The following is a 27,270-nucleotide window of genomic DNA, read 5'->3' as shown; positions in this document are numbered from 1 at the left end:
GGTGCCAAACAAGACCTTGTAGAGTTATAGTTGTACCGTTTGATAACTGACAATTCTTTGAAGTCATGTTTTCCAAATGTAGAACATGCCTTGCGCATCTATTTGTCACTCATGGTTACCAAATGCAGTGGAGAACGCTCATTTTTAAAACTGAAAAGGATTAAAAATGAACTAAGGAGCACCGTGGGTCAAAACAGATTGAACAATCTCCCTCTAATGAGCACTGAACATGAACTTCTGCGTGAAATAGACATTTCCAGTATCATCAACAAATTTGCTCATGCTAAATCTAGGAAATATAACTTTTAAATTGTAGTTTTGTTACTTTTGACATTTGAAATTGATACCTACATGTAAGTAATACTATTACTGAAGTGTCAGACATTTGTCGTATTATCTGGCTGTATAGCAAATGAAAAAATTGAATTACTTTACTATGCAAGTAAATAATTTATGTTTTAATACTTATGTGCATTTTTAAAATTTAGGGCCCCTTTATAACATATGCAACAGGCCCTGCACTAGCTTAACCCGGCCCTGCCCTAAGGCCAAAGATACTAAAGCCTTTTTCAGTGTCTCAATTATTATCTAGCTCAGATAAAGTAACTGCACAAACTAAGAATTGATTCCAATGTCCTCTTTTCTCTCTGACATAAATTTAGTGTGAACTGGATCTTCTACCATCAACCTTTTAGGGTATCTCTGACATATTAATGTAAATAAACTATAAAAAATAACTTTCTTTGAACTTTCTATACATTAAGTTACTCAGCAATGAAACAGTTTGATTATCTGGAGTTAATACAAAATTCTCTAATATGTGTGGTGGAAAGCACTGTCTGCTCATTCAGCTTTAGAAAAACAGATCATGCTGTTTCAGCATGAATTTTACCATTAGTCATCATTTGGCCATATCAATTTCATGCTAATATTGTAGGCTTAAGTTTAATATAGCCTGAATTTAAATGATCAAAGTTCATTTTGTGTATAACCTCTGCAGCCAGAGTGGGAGACCCTTATCTCCTCTAATATTCAACACAGTGGGGACTTATTTGCTTGTTCCTCATTTACCTACCCAATTTCTCGCCAGAGCACCCCCAGTTGCGTTACTTTCCTAACATCATATTCCCTATTTTCTGAGTCTATTGTCCCCAATTCATTTCTCACCTGGTGATATCATTGTAGATATGCACCCACAATTATGTCATTCTAATGCTAGCAATCTCAATTTTGCTGGAACTTATTGTGCAGAAAATTATGTTCTGCATATCCACATGTTGGCGGAATCTCAGATGGTGGCAAGGAGGCGTACAGGAATGAGATAGATCAGCTGGTCGATGATGTTGCAACAGCAACCTTGCACTCATTAAGAGCAAGACCAAGGAATTGATTGTAGACATCAGGAAGGGGAATTCAAAGGCCAGTGGTGGAAAGGGTGAAAGATTCAAGTTCTTGGTTATCAACATCTCAAAAGATCTATCCTGGGCCCACCAGAGGAGAAGATGGCGGCACAACGCAGCGCACAGCGGCCATTCCGGTGATGAATATCTGTTATCTGTCAAGTCAGGTACCGTGCACAATCCTGATTTGGTGGAGGCAGACGTGAGAGCATGGAGGAACATCTGGTGAAACTTCTGAAATGCCTGTTTCGCTGCTGCTGCTACTGTGTGATCCAGAATCTCAGGAGGGGAAGGCTCCGAATCCTCGGCTTTGCTTGTTGCTCGGCGGCTGGGGCAGGGTCTAAGCGCTCGGCAGAGATGGTGCTCGGTGCTTGGTGTCAGAGGGCTGGTCGGAGGCTCGAAGTTTTCGGACGGACTCAGAGTCGGACTGTGGTTGGGTGCTTCCAGGATGCTGCATCAGCAAGTTTGCGGTGCTGGAGGTTCATGGCAGGGAGAGTTTCTCCCTTCTACCGTCTACATGAGATGTTGGGGCTATCGGGACTTTGAGACTTTTTTTTACTGTGCCCATGGTCTGCTCTTTATCAAATTATGGTATTGCTTTGCACTGTTGTAACTATATGTTATAATTATGTGGTTTTTGTCAGTTATAGTCTTGGTCTGTCTTGTGTTTCTGTGATATCATACTGGAGGAACATTGTATCATTTCTTAATGCATGCATTACTAAATGACAATAAACGAGGACTGAGTGTCCTCATAATCTAAAAAAAATCCAAAATCACAACAAATTTCATGACATATGTCAGTGACAATAAACCTGATTCTGATTCAAAGGCAGATAAAGAATGTTTCGTTTGAAACTCTGCTAAGTGCCATGAAAACCAAAGCATTCAAAGATCAGTGCAGTTTTTAGTGACTGTATGCTGCATGGCTTGTTGGCATTTCTCTTATCTTCACCTCGCAAACTGCCTGCATGGAGTTTGTTTAGGTTGTATAATGATACCTCAGTGACCTTGGAGTAGATTATTGAATGAAGCTTTGACCTTGGTTTTGCTCTTCGCAGGACAGCAGTGCACAGACATCCACTTTACTTACACCAAGTATTTTATTGGTATTTGTTCTTAGAAGAAATAAACAGGCTTTGGTACCTCACTCTGAAGAATCATAACTGCATGATTGAAATGATGAAGTTCTAGAGTAGCTGAGGTGCCATACAACTGTGCCAAGGCAGAGCCACTCCTAGAGGAAGCAAATGATCTTTTAAATATTTCAACCATAATACAGCAAATACTCACACTCAACATTAACATACTCCCTTTTCCAAAGTGAATCTTCCTTTTCACCATCATGATTGCTACTGGTTCCTAGATCTGTTGGCATACATGAAGAATGAAAGCGACCTACATGAGCCGAATGAGCACATTGGCTTGGCTGTGATCCCAGCTAACTGTGGTAATAAGCAGGTGGCATGAATACAGTGAATATTCGTGATGGGACAGAGACCAAATGATGCAAATAGTGGCAGCACCTACTGAGTCTCTTTTAGTCTCAACACTGTGCAAATATGCTCTGAAGTCTCTCTGAACATACACCCCCCACCCATCCCCACCAGATACACGTACACACACTTAAAATGTGTTGCACTTTGACCCTTTTCCAGTTCAGACCAAGGGTCATGGAACTGAAACATCAATCCTGTCCCTCTCTCCACAGAATGGACACAAATTTTTTCTCCAAATAAATTCATCTCAAAAATATTCTCTGCTAAGTTATCTGAAGATAAAGCAACACACACAAAATGCTGGAGGAACTCAGCAGGTCAGGCAGCATCTATGGAAAAGTGTAAACTGTCTACCTTTTGGGCTGAGACCCTTCTTCTGAGAAGGAAAGGGGAAGATGCCAGAATAAAAAGGTAGTGGGAGAGGAAGTCAGTTGGGTGGAAAAGGTCAATGACTGGAGAAGAAAGTATCCAATAGGACAGGAGAGTGGACAATAGGAGAAGGGGAAGGAGGAGGGGACCCAGGGGAAGTAATAGGCAGGTGAAAGGTGGGAGTGGTGAGGAAGGGGTATTTGTTTACCAGATGGAGAAATTGACATTCATGCCATCAGGTTGGAGGCTACCCAGATGGAATATAAGGTGTTCTCCTCCACCCTGAGGTGGCTTCATCTTGGAACAAGAGGAAACCATGGATCCCATAAGATCATAAGACATAGGAGCAGAATTAGGCCATTCAGCCCATCGAGTCTACTCCACCATTCCATCGCTGATCCTGGATTCCACTCAACCCCATACACCTGCCTTCTCGCCATATCCTTTGATGCCCTGACCGATCAGGAAACTATCAACTTGCACCTTAAATAGACCCACAGACTTGGCCTCCACCGCAGTCTGTGGTAGAGCATTCCACAGATTCACTACTCTCTGGCTAAAAAAAATTCCTCCTTATCTCTGTTCTAAATGGTCATCTCTCAGTTTTGAGGCTGTGGCCTCCAGTTCTGGATACCACCAACACAGGAAACATCCTTTCCACATCCACCCTATCTAGTCCTTTCAACATTTGGTAGGTTTCAACGAGATCCCCCTGCACTCTTCTAAATTCCAGCGAGTACAGGCCCAAAACTGCCAAATGCTCCTTATATGTTAATCCCTTCATTCCCGGAATCATCCTCGTGAACTTCCTCTGGGCTCTCTCCAATGACAACATATTCTTTATGAGGTATGGAGCCCAAAACTGTTGACAATACTCCAAGTGTGGCCTGACTAGAGACTTATAAAGGCTCAGCACTATCTCCTTGCTTCTATATTCTAACCCCTTTGAAATAAATGCCAACATTGCATTTGCCTTCTTTACCACAGACTCAACCTGTAAATTAACCTTCTGGGAGTCTTGCACGAGGACTCCTAAGTCCCTCTACACCTCTGACGTTTGAACCTTCTCCCCATTTAGATAATAGTCCGCACTATTGTTCCTTTAACCAAAATGCATTATCATACATTTTACTCTTAATATAACTGGAAAAAACACATCGGAACAGGAATGGGAATTAACATGTTTGGCCACTGGGAAGTGTCGTTTGTGCCAGATGGTGTGGAAAAGCTCGATGAAATGGAACCCCAATTTACGACGGATCTCACCAATGCAGAGGAGGCCGCATCGGGAGCACCGAACACAGTAGACAATCCCAGCAGATTCATAGCTGAATCTCAGCTGGAAGGACTGTTTGGGGCCTGAATGGAGGTGAGAGAGGAGGTGTTTGGGCAGGTGTGGCACTTTGGCCCTGTTGCAGTGGTGCCTGGTAGCAGATTAGTGGGAAGGGATGACTCGACAAAGGAAAATAATGTTGCAGTTACAAAATCTGCTTCCCTAAAGTGTGGTTTAATCCCTTTTGACAGGAATACCTGATTCAGTTTGCTAATTTTTTTACTGAAGCTGTAATTTATCTAATAAAAGTAATTACACCTCAGTGCATCAGAAAGTAAAACAATGAGGAAGAGCAAAGTTTCTTTTAATTTACTTTGTGTGATAGGAACAAAGATGAACAAGTTAGGCGTTCTGTGTTTGTACTTACTTTGCCTGGAAAGCATTGTTTGTGCCTCTGTGATCCAAGTCATGACACAAGCAGCCAACCATTAGACCAAGAACCTCTGTGTCTGTTAAAATCTCCTGAAAATCTGCAGTCTGGCAAAATCAAAAATAAATATACATGAGGCAAGGCTTAATGAACTGCTGGCTTTGTTTTTGGTGGGGTTACCCGATCAAGATTTAAAAAAAAATATGCTAAGTTACAGAAAGAGAACCTAGATCCAGAAAACCGAATTATACAACTGCAATAAATTTTGTCCCATAGCTCCTTCTTTAGGCGGCATTTTACTATATTTTTTATATTTTTACACCAGGTGGTGTGGAACTGATTTCAGCTCCAAAGAACTAGAGTTGCAAAGTTCTCTTACATAAACAAAAAAAAAGACTTGAAACACAAGAGATTCTGCAGATGTAAGATATCCTGAGCAACACACACACAATACTGGAGGAACTCAGCAGGTCAGGCAGCATCTATAGAGGGAAACAAACAGTCGGCACTTTGGGTCTAGGATCTCCATCAAGAAGAAAAGGCTTTTTGTAATAGATCACCAAAATGTGAGTTACATGTTTTTCATAGTCGGTATATTTGTTTAATTAATACTGATTAATCATGCACTTAGGTTCCTGCATGTACAGTAGAGCTTTGAATAAAGCTATTGTGTTAAAGCTCTCCACAAGAAAAGGAAGGATGTTTGAATATTTTATGCTAGCGTCTGTGCAAAATTTTAGTTTGATCCAGAACATTGAGCTAAAACTATAGTAATGTGATCTTTGATTAAAAGCAGTTTACCAAGTTAGACAGCAACAGTTGGATACAACCAGAATTAAAGATCATATTTTACTAGGTCAAAAGCTTATTGACGAGAGCTTAGCTTTTCCAGAGTTTGAAGACTTTACCTTCTGATGCAAATTCCACAAAGCTTTGTACTGCAGGCGCCTTAAGTAGAAGTGATCACACAAAGCAACTGGAACCTCTGTAAACAGGGTAAGAAACTACCTCCCTAAGAGTCAAGTGCTGTGAAATTAACAGCACAGAGTTGGAAACACAAGATCTACTTCACATACAAAAAGTTAAGTAGGGAGAGATAGAGGAATTGAGAGATAGAGGAAAAAAGACCAGAAAGAAAATATAACATTGAACTTTAAATATTCCCAAAACAATTAAAATTAATACTTGAAATGGTTAATTTTAGAAAAAAATAACTGAAAATTGAGAATTTCAGTGATAAGAGGAGGCACGGAGGCAGTGCTAGTGTTCCCTGCAATCATCTCCATCCACTGTAGCTGGAAGGCAGTGCACCTGTTTCCTACAGTCATCTCCATCCAACACATATTTACCACTTTAGATACTATTGGAGAAGATGGATTACCAGCGGAAAGCGGCAGTACCAATATCATAGCACTGTGAGCGACTCTACTGCACAGGAGGGCAGGAAAAGGAGTGGCAGAACTAGAGTGATAGGGAATTCCATGGTAAGAGAAATAGACAGGAGCTTCCATGGTCACAAATGTTTCTCAAAGCTATGAATTGGAACAGGTTAATTTCTTCCAGCAGAAATAAGAATTTCAAAGACTTATTCAACTGAAAATGGTCTCTAACTCTCGCTGGATAGCCCTGGTTGATGGTCATGTTTTGGTCTTTTGCTTACTTTGTAGCTTTACTTCAACAATCTGCATAAAACTAATAGATATTGTTTAGAATGCCAGCATTTTGAGACTGCAAAGGAAATTCTTCTATTGACAGTCTCGGAAAGAGCATTACTGTTGCTTTTACACTGCCCAGCTTCTTAAAATACTTAAGTTTGAGCAGCATCTTAAAAGTGATGGAAATGAGTTGCAGTATAGAATTAATCAAATAGTTCACAGTGCAAGCTCTTCACTTTATTTTTTTCTAATTATAATTCTGAATCAAACTTGCAAGCTAAAGATGGCACCAGAGGGCGACTTCTCTCAGCTCATCAGTGAAACAGTTAAATAATTCCTGTTCTAATGTCCCTATTTTCCTTTCCAAGGTTGCTGGGTCCTATCGTGATCTTTGATCTACAGCAGCACCCAAAGACTGCTGTTCTGCACGATGGCGTGTTGCCGTTCCTGGAGCTCGCCGATTGGCCATGTTTCGGCATGTCCAGGTTCGGCCTGAAGTTGGGCACCTTCGGACACGAATTCTCGTTGCTGTTGCGTACTGAAGCGTAGCAGGAGCCGGAACATCTAAGACATCGACAGTGGCTGTCGGAGGGCTCTGCACTCGGAAATCGATTTGCTGATTCTCGAGTTGGAGAACTCGAAATAAAAAGCAACATTTCAGACTGACCGTAAAATCAGAATAGTGACTGTTGTCTCCCCTGTCACTGTGGAAGGAGCGATATCTGTCTTTCCTTTGTTACTGAGAGAGAGAGAGAGCCTGTGGGATGTCGAAATGTTGGAGTGAACTGTTAGTTGGTGATCTCCATTTGCAGGCTTTGCTGTTGCTTGCATGGAGGGCGGTGAGAATGCTGATGCTTTATGCTAGAATAACTGGGGAGAGGGGGAGGATGGAAGGTTGGTACTGCTTGCTGCTGTTTGTGCATGGGAGGGGGTAGGAGGCTTTATGTTTTTTTTATCATTCATTCTTTGGGGTTTTTCCTCCATTCTGAGGATGTCTGTGGAGAGTAAGAATTTCAGGTTGTATATTGTATACATTCTCTTACGTTAACTGGAACTATTGAACTTTAAGGAGACTTAGTAACTGTGAAAACAAGTATTTTGCAGATGTCTGCTCTCTTTATTAATAGAGAATTTCCCTCCAAAAATGGATCACCCATGTCAGGAGAATCTTTTCTTAGTAGAGTAGGATATTTGAATGTTGGGAGGTTCAGATCTATTCATTAGGATTTTCTAAAATTATCATTCATTTTTCATATTTTATAGTCAATGCTACCAGTAAATGACTGGAGACTAAAGCAACAATAAGCATTGGGATGGGTTGAAAAAAAACGTGGGGGAGTGTTCATTCTGGCCATCAAAAACATCATTAGGAAAACTTCTCTGTATCGATAAGCCCTTGATCTCTGTGCCAAGCTTTCATTGCCTTGTCCTGCATGTAATTCAGTTTCTCCTCAGCACTCAGTGCAAAACAAATAATGTGAACAAAAGTTAAATGTGGTTATTACAAATAAGCAAGTAATGCACCAAGCAAAGATGTTGCATAAATCTTACCCAATAAAGCTGGCACATAAATCTTGAAAAGATTTGCAAGTTTGTATGTGCTCACTCTGCCAACGTCTATATACCAGACTTTACTAGATAAGATTATTGCAGCATCTTTCTGCAATAATCCTTACTATGCTCTGTCTTGTTATATGATTAATTTTGTAAGAGTGTAGGTTTTATTTTTTTTAAATCTGCTGATTCCTAACTGGAATCTTAATGAGACATTAATAAACTGCATTAAACAGAGATGAAATCATGGGGGGTACAGACCCTGGTAGCAATGAGATGGTTCGTGTTTGAGGTTGTGCTTTGGAATATTGGGATGAACATACTGATTGGGGTGAATTTGTCATACTGGGATTTGGTAGCAATAATGTGAGGAGGAAAATTTGGGGATTGGGTTTGGCCAAACTGAATGAGTAACTTAGTGTTCAAATCAGCTGTAGACAATAGAAGTTTACAACAGTGAACAGAGAAGGAATCCAATATCAATCTAAGTAGGGTTGTGGATGATATTTCCTGTATAATCAAGTTAAGTCTTCCTTAACTTTGTAATTAAAAATCTTTGCCAAGATACTATTTGGCTTTCTATTGTTTGTTTCCTGTGAGATCACTTTTTGGTATGCGATGAGAATCATTGATGAGGATGAATTGGACCCAAATGCCGGGATATCCGAAGCAAGAATCAAGACATGATTTTGCACTGGATCTGAGCTCAAAACAAACGCTAGACGATATTACAAGCAGGCTTACAACTGAGCGCCGAGCCACAGTTCAGGTGTTCCTTAAATACTCAACTCTCGGTGCTCGAAACATGATAACCAAGTAGCAGGACTGTCCCGTACCCTTAAAGGGGCCGCGTCAGCTATCCGTACTTCCCAGAGTTTGAGCGCCAACATCCCGGAAGCTGGTGTGGTGGGGGTGTCTTCAAACACGGTATTTCTGGAAGCAGCATGTCAAAATGTCTCTGTAGTTTTAAAAAGCTTCTTACTCCTTCATATTCTCTTTATCTGTTCTTCCTACTGAAGTGAATAACTACACATTTGTCATTATTATACACCCTTACTGTGGACTTGTATGCCTTTATGCATTTGCAAACTTCACATCCTCCTCAGACCTTACCTTGCTTAGATATGCCTTTTTCTCATTTCATCTGAGCTGTTAATATAAATTACTCAAACACGAGGAAATCTGCAGATGCTGGAATTTCAAGCAACACACATAAAAGTTGCTGGTGAACGCAGCAGGTCAGTCAGCATCTCTAGGAAGAGGTACAGTTGATGTTTCGGGGACGTCAACTGTACCTCTTCCTAGAGATGCTGACTGGCCTGCTGCGTTCACCAGCAACTTTTATGAGTGTTGCTTGAATACGAATTACTGATCCTTTTGGCACTTTAACAATAGCACCCTACCAACTTGGAAAGGAATATCTAGTTTCTGCCCTTCAACCGATTCTGTATCCTAGATCTGGAATACAGAATCTGTTCTATATCAACAGTGAAAACTCACCTCTCCAGTTCTTCAGTACAAAGGTACACTCTGGTCACTGCAGTGCAGAGAGATCTCGCAGGCTGAAAACGGGGCATCATCGAGCGAGTCGTTACTGGGGCAGCCCTGATGGAGCACCTGAGCTGAACACAGAGCAATCCTGAGGGAGCACCTGAACCGACATTGTGCAGTACTGAGGGAGCACCTGGACTGACATCGGCAGTACTGAGGGAGCACCTGGACTGACATTGGCAGTACTGAGGGAGCACCTGGACTGACATTGTGCAGTACTGAGGGAGCACCTGGACTGACATTGTGCAGTACTGAGGGAGCACCTGGACTGGCATTGTGCAGTACTGAGGGAGCACCTGGACTGACATCGGCAGTACTGAGGGAGCACCTGGACTGACATTGGCAGTACTGAGGGAGCACCTAGACTGACATTGTGCAGTACTGAGGAAGCACCTGGACTGACATTGTGCAGTACTGAGGGAGCACCTGGACTGACATCGGCAGTACTGAGGGAGCACCTGGACTGACATCGGCAGTACTGAGGGAGCACCTGGACTGACATGGAGGGAGCACCTGGACCAACACCAGGCAACATGAAGGCAGTACAGAACCATTGTGAGGGCAGCACTGTACAAGTGCTTGAGCATCCCTGTCATTGCTCATTCTTATACCCTTTCTCTTGCCCACTGGGTAATGCAGACTCCCACCTCATTAATGAGTGCTGAGTTCAACATTCCTCATTCTGTAACCTTCAGATAACATGAAATCATGGTTAATTCTTGACCAACCAGTTTATTTGATGAACAAGCTTCCAACATTCCCGATGGATTCCAGATAACACAACTATAAGCTCTAATGACTACCTCCTCTTCATAAAACCAAGTTGATTTTACCCTATCGTATTATGATTTTCTCTATACTTAACACCATATTCTTATTAACAAATTAATCATTATAGTGAGACCAGCATCAGGCCAATGGATTTATAGTTCAGCTTTCCATCCACCCATTTAATAGAGATGTTATGCTTGCTACCTGGAGAAGAAGGATGCTTATGTGAGAATGCTGTTCTTGGACCTCAGTTCAGCATTCAACACCATAATTCCCCTCCAGGCTCGACAAGAAGATCAAAGACCTCGGCCTTCAGCTTGTCTTGTGTAGCTGGATCCTGGACTTCCTGTCAGATTGCTGGCAGGTGGTAAGAGTGGGCTCCCTCACCTCTGCTCCTCTGACCCTCAACACAGGAGCCTCTTAGGGTTGTGTCCTAAGCCCCCTTCTTTACCTCTGTACACCTATGACTCTATCGCCACCCACAGCTCCAATTTGCTAATTAAATTTGCTGATGATACTACACTAATTGGCCTAATCTCAAATAATAATGAGGCAGCCTACAGAGAAGAGGTCATCACCCTGACACAGTGATGTCAAGAAAACAATCTCTCCCTCAGTGTGTCGCTAAACAAAGGAGCTGGTTGTGGACTACAAGAGGAATGGAGACAGTCTAGCCCCTATTGATATTAATGGATCTGGGGTTGAGAAGGGTAAATAGCTTTAAGTTCCTTGGCATACACATCACCAATGATCTCACGTGGTCTGTACATATCAGCTGTATGGTGAAAATAGCACAACAGCGCCTCCTTCACCTCAGGTGATTGAAGAAGTTTGGTATGGGCCCCCAAATCCTAAGAAATTTCTACAGGGGCATAATTGAGAGCATCCTGACTGGCTGTATCACTGCCTGGTATGGGAACTGTACTTCCCTCAATCGCAGGACTCTGCAGAGAGTGGTGCGGACAGCCCAGCACATTTGTAGATGTGAACTTCCCACTATTCAGAACATCTACAAAGACAGGTGTGTAAAAATCATTGGGGATACCAGTCATCCCAACCACAAACCGTTCCAGCTGCTACCATCCTGGAAATGGTACCACAGCATAGAAGCCAGGACCAACAGGCTCCAGGACAGCTTCTTCCACCAGGCCATCAGACTGATTAATTCATACTGACACAATTGTATTTCTATATTACATTGTCTGTCCTGTTGTACATACTATTTATTATAAACTTCTATAATTTGCACATTTAGACGGAGACGTAACGTAAAGATTTTTACTCCTCATGAATATGAAGAATGTAAGTAATAAATAACTTCAATTCAATAACTTAATAACTGTTGGGATTATACAATTGTTGTATCTGCTGTCAGTTCATTCAGAACTATGGGGTGCAGGCAATTAAATTCCAGGCACTTGTTTGGTTTTAGACTCATTAATTCTAGCTGTACGTTCTCCTCTCTTTAAATCAATTATTTGTTTTGTTTGCTTGCTCTGATTAGATCTTTGGGCTCCCACTGCCTTGGTTACATTGATATTATTCTCTGTTGTCAACACAGATTAAAAAGATACAATTACTATCTCAGCCATTTCTTTATTTCCTGTTACAAACTGCTGCAGCCTCCAACTTCATCGGAGATACCAGTAACTGTAACCTGAGTTGCCACTGGTCTTTTTAAACTCCCTCTGCACATAAACTATTGCCATCTCAGACATGGTTTGAAATCAGAAGACCGCATAAAGTAACAATCCCAAAACTAACTGGGACCTCTCAAAGTCCAACTCTAGGTACCTGCTGTGAGAGGTGGAAGTGGGTAAGGTCGGCCAACGGGGCTCTGGTGAAGCTGTATAGGTCAATCCCCTGTACAGAGGATACAATGGATTATAGAAACATTGATGAACTCCAAACAGATCATCAGCTTCAAGGACAATGGAGACAGAAGGTCATCAATGGCCTAGATTCCACTGGGAGCCAAGGGCCCAACTAACTAAACCTAATTGGGATTAGTTTGTGATTTGTTTTAGTTTAGGGAAACTAATTGTACTGAGCCACAAAACTACAAATTCCACGCGATATATCAGTGATAATAAACTTAATCCTGATTCTGATTAATTTGTGGATATCAAACAACCCCTTTGTGGTTTCCCTTGAAATATGTCTTCCACGTCACTCAACGTGTCCTGTGATGTTCCCTATGCAAATTTACAACCGCGTTTGCAGCATGGGCAGGGAGCTTCCCTGCAGAGAAGTAAGCTGTGGTACCCTCGATGAATAATACTGAGCAGCTTTGGGTCCAGGGTCCCAAGTTCAGATGGTACCATGTTGGAATGGAAAGCAGCAGCTGCCAGTTGACTGGTGGCTGCAAGGGAAGTGGTGGAGGGGCAGAGTGTTCCTTGTACTCATGCAGTGTAGAGACTGAAGGCTGACTTTATAGGAGTGTATAAAGTCATGAAGGACGTAGATAGGGTGAATGTGTACACTCTTTTACCAGGGGAAAGGAGTTGAAATCCAGAGGGCAGGGGCTTAAGGTGAGTGAGACAAGACTTAAAAAGGAACTGAGGGACAACTTTTTCATACAAATGGCGGCGCGTATATGGAATGAACTGCCAGAGAAATTGGTTGAGGCAGAGACCTTAACAGCATTTATATGGCACTTGGACAGGTGTCTTGATAGGAAAGGGTAAGAGTATATGGGCCACTTCTGGGCAAGTGGGACAAGCTTAGATGGCCAAATTGGTTTGGCATGGATGAGCTGGGATGAAAGGCCTGTTTCTCTGCTGTACCACTCTCCGACTCTGTGGCATTCTGAGTGGTGCTTCATGCCAAGAAGGTCGGCTGATTTATGCTTCTTGGAGCCGCCAAGGGTACATATTGTATGCACTGACTGCCTCTGCTCATCATCACTCTCTTCCTTATTCATCCACACTCAATTTCCCTTTCCTCCTCCTCCATTTCTTTTAGAATCTTCTCATTCCTCATGGCCCCTTTGGCTACACTGCCGAATCCTGCTCTACCCGTTGCTCTTAACACCCTCTGCACACTCAGCTGGAAATCAACTATATTCCTAACAGTTAATATTGCACTTTGGACTTGTTGTCTGTGTTGAAATATAAAGAGAAAATATTCCCTATTAGCTGGAATCTGAAAGAAATATTTTGGTTAGCACCTACATCAAAACGTGCTTTCATCCGGCCAAGAATTAAAGGTCTAGGGAAAAGCACCAACTGAGAAATAAGCACAATTTTCCTCATGGTATCTAATATGTTTCTCATTCTTTATTGAATGCTTCTTCTGCAGAGATACTTATCTGCATCTGTTCTTCATGTCATGGTCCGGTCCGTGAAATCACATTCTGGTTCACGGTCCGGGCCATGTTCCTTATTCCAGGTTTTCCGGTTTTCCCCAGTTTCTGTTGAGGCAGCTGATTCTCGTGTGGGCTGGCTTCATAAATAGCTTCAGGATTCAGCCTCGGGCTGCAGCATTGTTCCTGTCCATACCCCCTGTCTGAACCCCTTCCCTTCCCCTGCCTTCTGTTGCCTTGCCCGAAGCCAAGCCAAGCCAAGCCAAGCCTCGCCTCGCCTCGCCTCGCCTCGCCTCACCTCGTCTTGTCTTTTCTGAAGCCTTGCCTCGCCTGCACTGCTGTCAAGTTCAATTGCTGGAGCAAGATAAGGAACTGTCTATCGTTGTTTTGAACTGTTTCTATATCCACGCCTTCACTAGGTAGGTCTGGCCATTTGCCTCTACCTAGTGTTGGGAACCGCCTGTGTCCATGCCTTTGCTAGGTAGGTCTGGCCATTTGCCACTACCTATTGTTGGGAATGGTCTGTGTCCATGCCTTTGCTAGGTAGGTCTGGCTGTCTGCTGCTACTTTGTGTTGGGGACTGTCTCGTCGTATTCTGCATTCCGTGTAATGAGTCCCGGCCCTATGTCCTATACCCAAGGAGGGGCCCCGGCTCTGTGTTCCATGTTCCTGTCTCTCCCTTGACCAAGGCTCTGCGTTCCTGTCTCTCCCTCGACCAAATCAAGGCTTCGGGGTCTCGAACAGTCCTAACCACGATCCTAGAACCTTGTCCTGTCCAAGCCACAGCTTTGTGTTCTCGTCTTGTCCATGTGTCTCGCTCAGCCCAGGAGTACCTTGCCCAGCCTGGTGCTGGAGTTTCCTCATCCTGTGCTGGGGTTCCCTTGATCTGTCCAGGAGTCTCATGTCCAGTCCTGTTGCCTCCCCTCGTCCTGTAGCCACACCTTGTCCTCGCCTAGTTCTGGAGTCCGAGCCCGAGTCAAGTCCCAGGTTCTGGGTCCTTGCCCAGTCTCTGGCTCAGAGTCCATACCCTAGCCTCGAAGTACCCTAGCCTTGAAGAACCCAAGCTTCACCACGTCTTCGCCTGTCCTCCAGGACCCCAGCCTCCGGACCCCATCCTCCAGCCTCAAGCCTTGTCCAGTCCTGTAACCATGTCATGCCCTTGCCTAATTCTGGGTTCTGAACCCGAGGCAAGACCCAGATTCTGGGTCCTTGTCCAGTCTCTGGCTTGGAGTCCAAGCCCAGGTTCCTAGTTCATAGTTCCTTGTCCTGGTTCTGCTATCCTAGTCAAGTCCTAGCCCAGGCCCTGTATCCTTGTCTCGTCCAGGGCCTGTGTCATGTCCAGCGTCCTTTCTTCCCCACTTCTCTTGCTTCTTTGACTAAACTAGTCCTGTTCCTTGTACTTCAGTGTTTGTGTCTTGCATCTGGGTCCCGCTCCCAGTGCCCCCCACACTATGACACTTCAACTGATATTAGCAATGAAACTCTGCCCCCCCTTTCCCCCATTTTCCCTGTAGTTGGACTCACCTTGTCTGTTTGATTCAATTATATTTCTTTCTTCAAGATGTGTTTATTATTTCTCCAAGAATCCTCCATGTTTGTGAACTTCAACTACACTAGCTAGTAACTTGTTCGTAATTAAATTAGCCTATATTTGACCATTAAATAAATGAAATCCCAAAAGCATCAGCCTCTTTCTTGTCTTGTTCACCTTGAAGTTGGCCAGAGTTGTGTATTTTCAATATTCATTGTCTATAAACAGATTTCATCAGATTTTAAACAGATGTTCAGATTTCCGGCCTTGATCATAATCTCCCTGACTGCATTGAATATTTTATTTAAAATTTCTCCCAAGTTTTATGCCAATTGACTGTAAGCTATGCCCTCAAATTTATATTAGAAAATTGTGCACATTTTAGGACAATCTGCTAAATTCGGTAAAATTTTTTGATTCAGTGCTCAAATTGTCCTTATTATTTGTGCTTTTTAAATGTTATAGTACTCACACAAGACAATAAGAGACAAGAGCAGGAGTGGGCCACCTGGCCCCTCAATCTTCTCTGCAATTACCAAATTCATTGCTTATCTTCTACCTCAAAAACATATACCTGCCTGATCCCTATATCATTCGGTATTTTAATATCCAATAATTTACCAGTTCTGTTTTGAATGCAAATACTGACAGCCTTTATGGTCTACTCAGATGGAGTATTCCAAAGCTGCCCAATTTATGAATGAAGACATTTCTACTCATTTCAATTCAAAATGGCTTATTGCACAGTTTGAAATTCTTGCTACTAATTCTAGGGTCCTTAAGGTGGAGGAACAGTGCAAAAATAGTCCTTTGGTGCATTCTCATTGCACTGTCTGTATGGGAGTTCCTCAGAGTGGCAAAAGAAGGAATTGAGTTTTACGAACAACGACACTGACAGACTAAACCAGGACAAAAGCTGTTGTAGTCTTTAAAATTATTCTTGGGTTACTTTCTCCAGCACTTGAAAGATGCTTTGTTAATGCAAATCACTTGCTGGCAGGTGAGGATCAAAGATAACAAATCTGACTTTTGTCACTAGACTAAAGTACAGCAACATCATTTGAAATGCCTACCAATTGGATACTTGTCTTAGTCGGTTGGAAACCTAGATTTCACAGCAATTAATGATTTGATTTCATAGCATTCATGATAGTGATTTGATGACCTGTAATTTTTTAAATTTCTGTTAAAGAGAGCTACAGAATATCGATCCTTATCCTCCACATTAACATTTGGTCATTTCTAGTTTCTGAGGATGGGAAGAAATTTGCATAAACTTATTGCAATTCTTTCATTAAATAATCCAAGATCCCTTTCTCTGCTGTATAACTTCTTATGAATAACTTAAGTTAACAACTGCTCTACAATATTAATGGATTAGCCAGCTTTTACATGAGTTTATTCTTGTTATAATTTTGAAGTGCTTATTTATCATCCCTTCCAAAGTCATAAAATAATTTTAAACACAGTATTCCATTCTAATAGTAGCACTGTCACTGGAGAAAGGGACGTACTTAATCACACTCAGAACAAAATGTCTATGCTTAGCTGCACTAAGGTGGCGAAGTTCCTGTCAAAGTTCTTGTGTTTTCTTAACTTCTAGTGGTATAAAGTAAAACGTACTTAACTCAGTGAACGAAGTTAAAATTAACCCAAAACCTACATAAAACTGTGACCAGTTAACCTACTAATATTTACGCCTTTCGATGCGAGAGGAAACCGGAGCACATGGAAGAAATATAATTGTTCTGATAAAGACCACTAGTCCAAAAAGTTCACTCTGTTCCTCTGTTCCGAAATGCCACCGGACCTGCTGTTTACATCCATAACTGCTCTATTTTGTTTCAAAGAGCAGGATGACGGTATTTTACTTTGTTTAGATACTTCATCTTGTTACTAAGAATACTTACAGTCAGCATTGCAAACATGCACTGAGACACATTAAACGCATGTCGCCAGTTGTGGTACAGAACCATTCTGTAGTTCTTCCGGACGGTTAGCAACCACCTGCACAAAGTCTGTAGAATATACTGCGTTAATACAACGTACACATCAACTTGCATTTGCAATAAAACTTTAAAATTACACTCTTAGGTGAGCAATGCATTACATTTGAGAAAAGGATGAGAAAAGGTGACTGAATATAAGGGTGAGAAGTTCGATTTTGAGGAGATTCTTAAAAACATGGCAGGGAGATTGGCAGATATTTAGAGCGGAGAGAGAGTAGAAGTGAGATGATAGTATTTTCCAGAAGGAGGAGCTATAAAAGTGGATGGGTCAAAGCAGAAGCACGCTAAGTTGTGCTAAGGAAGTTAAGGCTACGAGGACTGAGCTTAAGCCAGTACAGTGATGGTCACAGTCATGCATGTGACTGGTTAGCAAACCTCTACTGAAGATAAGGAGACCGATAATGAGAACATGTGAAGATGATTCTTGAGGTATTGAATGCATGAATTGTTGAGTGTGTACAATAGTGGAGGTGGTGGATAGGTACTGGAACTTAAATTGCTTTTCAGGATTGAATAAATATCATGCCTGCCTGAACAAATACCTGGAGGGTGGTATAAGCTTCCTCAGGGTTATGCTTCAGCGCAAGACAAAAATAATTTCTTTATGGCTTTTATTGTTCAGTTAGTTACACTCTTGACAAAACAATATGACAACACAAGTATTTATATTGTTGAGAGGGGTGAAGAGGAGGTAAGTCTGGCCAAGATAAGCATGTATCAAAACTACACCCACATTTGTTTTCAAAGTGCCGCACGTGAGTGAGAAGGAAGCAAGGGTCTGGTTGGATCTGGGGATAACTTTGGAGTGAAAATTTAGGCACAAGGTTTAGTGGAGGCAAGTTAGGATTGTCCCCAGGAGGCTGCATGACCCAGGAGACGCTATTAAAGCAACTCATAGATCAGAGTCCTTGACGGTGACTTCTTATCCTGCCATTTGGGCTTGGTGGAACTGTGAATAAAAGCACTTGAATTATAGAAGAGCAGAACGCTGAACTTGGTACCAGCTGTGGAAAGAAATGTAGACTTGAACAGAAAACTGAGGTTGTCACACAATTAGGAAAATGAATAATCAGTATCTGAGGAGTAATGGAGATAATAACTATCTAGTAATGGTTATGCTTAATATTGCTGAGCGCTCTGCAGGATACAGAGACAAATATGGGGAACTTCAAGGCAGATAAAAAAGCCAAAAATGATAGGCTTGATTTCTGACAGGACCAGGAACATCTCTTAACACATTCTACATAGCATAAGCAAACACCTGTCATCTACAGAAAGGGTATCATGTAAATTATTCAACATGTATTTGGGTGAATTACCTCATAATCAATTTTAAATTTCTGCACCATTCCAAGCTCCATAAACATTCGGAGAGCAGCAGTGATCATAGCATCCTTGTCGAGGGAGAAATCATTGAAATGGAAATCATCAATATTGAGTTCAGAAGCAAGTGGGATGTTGGCTGCCTGCAAGTGGAGAGAATTTTCAGGGTTTTAATAATTCAAAATTGTGGTTTCAATTGACTTTCATCTGTTCTACATAACAAACAGCATTTTAACAGAGGAAGTGCTTTTAAGAAAATCCTCCAGAGGTAAAAAGATCAATACTTTGGACTACCATTACATCTTCAGGGAGATGTTTAAAAAGTCACTTACAGAGATGGTGGTATAGCAAATGATAAATTATAGAGCTTTTCAAAGAATTTATGCATTGGTGTCCCTATTTTACTTCAGTGTACTTCTCAGGAGCCAGGTTCTGTTAAATGTCATTATCAAAACAATAACTTATTCCGAGATTTGAGTAAAGAAAATACATTTGTTTTCCCCATGCTCTATCATACATCTGATCAATAGCTCTGTATGTTCTATCATATACCTGATCAGTAGCTCTATGTGCTCTATCATATACCTGATCGATTGCTCTAACACCTTATCACTTTCAAATGTTTTTGGTTGTTTTCCTTAACAAAACATTAATTGTATATATTGAAAATTGACCATTGATTTATTCATGGAATTTTAATATGTGAGAGAAATTAATATGTGAGAGACAATATTTTAATATTTAAATGACACAGGCTGAATACAACAATTTATTTTGTTTTGTGAAAAGTATTATGCACAGGCAATATTAGAATGGTAATAGTGCTGTATTCAACAGAAGAGTTAGAAGAAACTACTGTTGCTTTACACATTTTAATTCTTAGAGGGTGACAATGTTTCTGGGAATGATGAAGTCAGCTATAGGTTGTTACTTTGATATATTTCTATTGTTCAATGGAAAAGAAAGCGGGATAGAGTAAAATACACAGCTGATATATTGTTGTAATAACAGGTTGCATTGATATAATGTCTACAGTGCTATGAGTGTCACTACCTCAGGCGGATGCAAATCCCAACACTTCTTACTCCACTGGAACTGCTCACTGATGCACACCTCCCTGCATTCACGAGGCAGAGTTTAAATGGTGCAGGACTATTATGCTTTTGTCTGCAATGTTAATCACTAATTGATTATGAAGGTGACAGTGAATACTGCTGCAGTGATCTCTTGAACATAGTACCAAAGTGCTGTTCAGAATCAGAATCAGGTTTAATATCACCGGCATATGTCATGAAATTTGTTGTTTTGCAGCAGCAGTACATTGCCGTACATAATAATAACTATAAATTACAATAAGAAATACATATATAATCAAAAGAAGAAAACTATGTACAAAATAGGGAGTGATTTTTTTTACAACATATTCATTGACTTGTGAGAATAAAATCAGGCCTATGAGGTGTTATGTAGTTAAACCATTTTTCCCAGTATGAATCAAATTGTTCCAACTTATGATTAAAAGATGTTGTTATCTTCTCCATTTTGTAAATGTCCATTGTAATTTCCATCCATACATTTAAAGTTGGGCTCTCCTGTGATAACCATTTTACCAGCCACCAGCAGTATATTCATTAAATATTTATCGCTTTTCAACCATTCTTGAGGTATATAAACAAAATATATGGTCTTACGTGGAGACTTGTGACAAATATGATTATATGATATATATGTACAGTATCTGAAATACATCTTATGGAAATGTTTGTTTGATGATGAATTTCAATAAAAAAATAAACTACAAATATATACATATATATAATTAAATCAGTAGTGCAAAAAGAGAACAAAAAAAAAGAAAATATAGTGAGGTAGTGCACATGGGTTCATTTTCCACTTGGAAATCTGATGGTGGAGGGGAAGAAGCTGTTCCTGAAACATTGATTGGGTGTCTTCAGGCTCCAGTACCTTCCCTTGATGGTAGCAATGAGAGGAGGGCATGTCTTAGGTGATGGGCGGTCCTTATGATGGATGCCACCGTTTTCAGGCATCGCCTTTTGAAGATGTCCTTGATGTTCTGGAGGCTGGTGCTCATGATGGAGCTGGCTGAGTTTACAACTTTCTGCAACTTTTTCTGATCCTGTACAGCGGTCCTTCCGTACCAGACGGTGATGCAACCAGCTAGGATGCTCTCCACGGTACATCTATGGAAATTTGCGAGAGTCTTTGGTGACATACCAAGACTCCTTAAACTTCTAATCAAATACAGCCGATGAGATGCCTTCATTATAATTGCATCAATATGTTGGGCCCAGGGTAGATCCTCTGAGATACTGATACCCAGGAATGTGAAACTGCTTATTCTTTCCACTGCTTATCCCTCACTGAGCACTGGTGTGTGTTCCCTCGACTTCTCTTTCCTGAGGTCCGCAATCAATTCCCTGATCTTACTGACATTGAAAGTAAGGTTGCTTTTGCAACACCACTCAACCAGTTGATCTATTTCACTCCTCTACACCTCTTCCTCACCATCTGAAATTCTGCCAACAATAGTTGTGTCATTGGCAAATCTATAGATGGAGTTTGAGCTGTACCTAGCCACACAGCGCATGGAACTTCAGGATTTAGACTTGATGACAATAAAGGAACAGCAGAGACGGAATACAGCAAGTTAAGACACAGGAACAGCATATAGAAAAGAGTATTTGGAGATTAGAAGGAAATACCTGACTATGAGAGCTGGGCTTCCACTGTCACCATTGGAAACCAAGGCTGATGCTACTTTGTCCCTGGGGCACTACGTTACTCCACCCAAAGCAAACGGCATTGCTTTGCTTTTGAAGGGACCAGATAAAGGGTCTCAGCCTGAAACACTGGCTGGTTATTCCTTTCCACAGATGCTGCCTGACCTGTGGAGTTCCTCCAGCATTTTGTGTGTGTTGCCTTGGATTCCCAGCATCTGCGGACTTTCTCATGTTTGTGCCTTGTTTTTTGATCATCTTGCTGATGAAACTGTCAGGCTGGTGACCTGTTTGGTTGGTCCCACATCAGCATTAGAGAACCAGGTGATAAATTCATCCCAACTGCTGTCAGAGCAGAGGGACAAATTGTAAGCAAACCCACTCCCACAAGCAGGGAAGGAACTACATGAAAATCTTCCCTTAGATTGTTTCAGCTTCTCAGTTCCACTTTGTACTTCAAACATTGCACTTTCACTGGTAAATTCCAGGCGTCCTAAGAACACCAATTATCCAAAATTAAAGGCAGCAAATATGTGCCAATATTAGAGAGTTAAGTTGTAACCTGCAGCTCGCATTACACCCTGGGTCCTGCATTACTGCCAGCATTCCAATGCTGCGTTAGTTTTAGCTTTTGCCACCTGCTTTGCCCCCATACAAAACAATACAGTCCTTAATGTCACTCCCACCATGTTACGATCCCTGTTAAACACTGAGTAACTTTTCCAATATTTCTGAGATTTTCCTGTCACTGGAGTTCATCTCCCACGCCAGTGGGGCTAGTTTGGTGGGCACCATCATCGGCAGGAACAAGCTGGGTCAAAGGGGCTGATTCTATGTTGTATTATCCAAAACTATGATACCATAGTTTTGTAAACCATAGTTTACAAAAGCATGAAAATATTTAAACCAACTGTATATTTAAAAACAATCAAATTAAATTAGAGTTTCCAGGAAAAAGGAATAAAATACTAGAGGAAAAAGAGAAAATCTGCAGATGCTGGAAATCCAAGGAACACACACAAAATGCTGGAGGAACTTAGCAGGCCAAGCAGCATCTATGGAAAAGAATATTGTCGATGTTTCAGGCCAAGACCTTAGGACCCTAGAGGGAGGGAATAGATTCAAAGTGAGAGGAAAGTATTTGAAAGGCAGACCCCTGGAGCAACTTCTTTACGCAGAGAATAGTGCATATGTAGAACAAGCTGCCAGAGAAAGAAGTTGAGCTGACTACTATAACAATATTAAGATGCACTTGGATAAGTATATGGGCAGGAAAGATTTAGAGGAGGGTTTCCCAACCTGGGGCCCAAGAGCCCCCTTGCTTAATGGTATTGGTCCATGGCATAAATAAGGCTGGAAATCTTTGACTTAGAGAGACTCAGGCCAAACGTAGGCAAATGGGAATAGCTTAGGTCGATGGCTAGGATGAATGAGTTGGGCTGAAAGGCCTGTTTCCTTGCTGTATTATGCTGTGACTCAGGCTGATGCTGTATTATGCTGCGACACAGACTGATGAAGTCAGAGCCAAAGTAAAAGCAAAAAGAAGGGCATTGAAGGAGGCCAGAGCTAGTGGGAAGATAAAGGATTGGGGAGCTTTTAAAAACTTGCAGAAGGGAACTAAGAAGGTCATTCAGAAGGAAAAGATGAATTATGAGAGGAACCTGGTGACTAATATCAAAAAAGATGATACTAAAAGCTTTTTTTAAGTATATAAAGGGTAAAAGAGAGTTGAGGGTAGATATAGGGCCAATACAAAATGACGCTGGAAATATTGTAATAAGAGATGCAGAGACAGCAGAGGAACTGAATGCGTATTTTGCATCAGTCTTCACAGTGGAAGATGTCTGCAATATACTGGACATTCAAGAGTGTCAGGGAAGTGAAGTTCGTGCAGTGAAAATTACGACTGAGAAGGTGCTCAGGAAGCTTAATGGTCTGAGGGTGCATAAATCTCCTGGAACTGATGGAATGCACCCTTGGTTCTGAAGGAAGTAGCTGGAGAGATTGCAGAGGCATTAACAATGATCTTTCAAGAATCGCTAGATTCTGGCATTGTACTGGATGACTGGAAAATTGCAAATGTTACTCCGCTATTTAAGAAGGGTGGGAGGCAGCAGAAAGGAAACTATAGACCTGTTAGCCTGACATCAGTGGTTGGGAAGTTGTTGGAATCGACTGTTAGGGATGAGATTATGGAGTACCTGGAGGCACATGACAAGATAGGCCAAAGCCAGCATGGATTCCTGACAGGAAAATCCTGCCTGACAAACCACTGCAATTCTTTGAGGAAATTACAAGCAGAGTAGACAAAGGAGATGCAGCAGATGTGGTGTTATTGGATTTTCAGAAGGCCTTTGACAAGGTGCTGCACGTGAGGCTGTTTAGCAAGGTAAGAGCCCATGAAATTACAGGGAAGTTACTAGCGTGGGTGGAGCATTGGCTGATCGGCAGAAAACAGAGAGTGGGAATATTCCGACTGGCTGCCAGTTACCAGTGGAGTTCCACAGGGTTTGGTGTTGGGACCACTGATTTTTACGATGTATGTCGATGACTTGGACTATGGGATTAATGAATTTGTGGCTAAATTTGCTGATGATACAAAGATAGGTGGAGGAGCAGGTTGTGTTGAGGAAACAGAGAGCCTGCAGAGAGACTTAGATAGTTTAGGGGAATGGACAAAGAGGTGGTAAATGAAATACAATGTTGGAACATGTACGGTCATGCTCTTTGGTGGAAGAAATAAACGGACAGACTATTATTTAGATGGGGAGAGAATTCAAAAAGCAGAGATGCAAAGGGACTTAGAAGTCCTTGTGGAAGATACCCTAAAGGTTAACCTCCAGGTTGAGTCGGTTGTGAAGAAGATGAGTACAATGTTAGCATTCATTTCTAGAGGTATAGGATATAAGAGCAGGGATGTGATGTTGAGGCTCTATAAGGCACTCGTGAGACCACACGGAGTATTGTGTGCAGTTTTGGGCTCCTTATTTTAGAAAGGATATACTGACATTGGAGAGGGTTCAGAGAAGATTCACGAGAATGATTCCAGGAATGAAAGAGTTACTGTATGTTGGGCTGTATTCCTTGGAGTTCAGGAGAATGAGGGGGGTTGGGGGATTTCATAGAAACATTCCGAATTTTAAGAGGCCTGAACAGATTAGAAATGGCAAAGTTATTTCCCGTGGTAGGGGACTCTAGGACAAGAGTGCATGATTTCAGGTTTGAAGGATGTTCATTTAGAACAGAGATGCGGAGAAATTACTTTAATCAGAGGGTGGTAAATCTGTGGAATTTGTTGCCACAAGCGGCTTTGGAGGCCAAATCATTGGGTGTATTTAAGGCAGAGATAGATAGGTTCTTGATTAGTCAGGGCATCAAAGGGTATCGGGAGAAGGCAGGGGAGTGGGGATGACTGGAAGAATTGGATCAGCCCATGATTGAATTGGAAGAGCAGACTCGATGGGCTGAATGGCCTACTCCTGCTCCTATATCTTATGGTCTTATGGACTCTGTAGCTCTATGACATGGTCCACTTACCGTTCTCTGGCAGCTAGTTCTTTCTATTGTTTCATGCAGTAATTCTGGAATTTCCAGCCTGAAAACTGAGAACCTCGAGGAAATTCACACTGCCATGTTGCAGTCAATGGGAGAACAGTTTCAGTACAGGGTCAGATATCTGCCGGACAAAAAAATCTGCCTTGATATTTTGTGAAATGATCCTGCATATCCCTAAATGTCATCTTGCTCTTTATTCTGTCTGCTGAAAACTTTTCATTTCTTCTTAAATCAAGTGAGTTAACTTTGTTTATCCTATTTTTTTTACTTTACCTTTTCCCTAACCTCTTCACGTTCTCTGGCAGCATATTTCCCATGACTCTGTGTACTTCATGTTTTCCCTTTCATTTCATTTTATGTGTATATGAATAAAATCTGTAAAGTCTGAGGAATTCTGTGCCCTTTCAGGTGTGTATTTCAGGAGTAACTTCAGTCTCTGGACATCATTTCCCTTTTATCTCCAACTCATCTAAGTCTTTAATCATCTACAAGGTGCCCTTGTATTGGTTACCAATTATGGGCCTTGATTCTAGCTCTGAGTTGATCCTTTCATTGTTGACACTGACATTCAGCTTGGCTTTTATCTGTCAAAAACACAACATTCAGTTTATTCTTCACTATAAGGATTTGTGAACAAGACAAAATAGATTTTGTGTCAAACTTATGATCTTGCTTTTATTAATTGGAGAAATGAAATAATTTAACTGAAGATGCACACTACACTAGAAACTAATGAAGTACATCAGTTTGTGAAATACATCAAAAGAACTTAAAACTAGTATCTATGTTTCGCATTATACAGCTGAAGTCAGAAGTTTACATACACCTTAGCCAAATACATATAAACTCAATTTTTCACAATTCCTGACATTTAATCCTAGAAAACATTCCCCGTCTTAGGTCAGTTAGGATCACTACTTTATTTTAAGAATAATATGCAGATCATTAACGTTTATAGCGTTATATTTGGTATTATGTGGCTCATATAAGCTGCTGCATTATTTCCAATGTATCATAAGAAATGCCTTCATATTGATAGTTGCTAATTCTGAATCCCTAATTTTATACCACTTAATCAAAGGGAGTGTTCCAAAACTAATCTTTGTCCCAGTGCCAATTGGATTCTGGGTGAACCTTCATCATTCAGTCAACAGCAATTCACCACCACCTGTGGTATCCAGGTCACAGGAAAATTACAATAGAAGATCGGAGTTCAGCATTTTGTAATTATAAACACACTGTACTTCTTGCTCAGTTCAACACACAGCAAATACTCATTTTCAACAGACTCATAACAAAACAGAAGGCCAGCTCCCAAAGGAACAACTCCATCAGTCCCATTCGCCCCTCCTTACTTGCCTGAACCCCAGCTTTATTCTCTCTCAGTTGTCCCTACAGCTTTCCCCATCTTCCTTTTGCCATTACCTCACAGTGAAGGGTAACACACAGTGTTCAGTTAACCTACCAACCTGTAAGTTGAGTGAGGAAACCAGATAAGGTGCATTTTACCCAATCTTTCCTGATAAACAGCAAGCCCATTGTACGAGGAATCACTCTGGTGAATTGCCGTTGCTCTCCCTCTGATTCATGTGGCCTTCCTTGGGCAGAGGGACCGGAGCTATGCATGACTCACCAGGGCTGTAGGTGATTGCAGTAAGACACCTGAATTCTTGTTCTACCAACAGACCTCACAAATCATTTGCTTTGCCTTTATGTTAACTTTCAATGCAAAAACATTCAAGTACCTCTGAACATCAACACCTTTCAATCTCCCACCATTTAAAAAAAAATCCATGGCTTTCTATTTCCCCTTTCACAAGTGAATGACTTCACATTTTTCCACATTATATTCTGTTTGTCGTAATGTCTCCAGTTCTCTTTGCTAGCCTCACTGCATCCTCTTCACAGCCTAAACTACCACCCAGCTTGATATCACCAGTAAACTAATATGGTATAATTTGTCTGTTCATTCAAACCATTCTGACTAACTGGGTTTTCCAGCAGCACCCTTCAAATCAGAGCCTTCCCATCTGAAAATGACTAGATACTCACTGTGTCCAGTCCATTGAACAGGCCTCACTCTGCCAGTATTTAACCCCCCTTTGCATGTGCCATGATCTCATTTATCAACCAATTGTTGGCACTCTATGGAAAGTTTTCTCAAAATCACTGCTAGGGTATCTAGAATTTTGCCTGGTATTAAAGTCGACCTAACTAGATGCCTTTTTTCTTAAATAATGAGATGACGTTTGTTACCTTCTAGTCTACGGGAAGCACAGTAGAATCTATGAAATTTTGGAAGATAATT

General features: G+C 41.4%; 1 protein-coding gene across 1 annotated transcript in view; it reads right to left on the bottom strand.

Moving 5' to 3' along the window:
• The window catches only part of pde11a (phosphodiesterase 11a), a 249,993-nt gene that overhangs the window by 67,761 nt on the left and 154,962 nt on the right, over positions 1-27,270 (bottom strand). Inside the window, exons 11-14 of the mRNA XM_072259771.1 lie at positions 18,666-18,812; positions 17,248-17,355; positions 4,969-5,078; positions 2,547-2,637 (exon numbers count right to left, since the gene is read on the bottom strand). Of these exons, the coding sequence (XP_072115872.1) occupies positions 2,547-2,637; positions 4,969-5,078; positions 17,248-17,355; positions 18,666-18,812 (456 nt within the window). The remainder of the gene's footprint in view (positions 1-2,546; positions 2,638-4,968; positions 5,079-17,247; positions 17,356-18,665; positions 18,813-27,270) is intronic.

Source organism: Mobula birostris, chromosome 6, assembly GCF_030028105.1.
Source record: "Mobula birostris isolate sMobBir1 chromosome 6, sMobBir1.hap1, whole genome shotgun sequence".
NCBI lineage: Eukaryota > Metazoa > Chordata > Chondrichthyes > Myliobatiformes > Myliobatidae > Mobula > Mobula birostris.
Note: the sequence above shows the minus strand (reverse complement) of the source record. Positions and strands in the feature narration are given on the sequence as shown.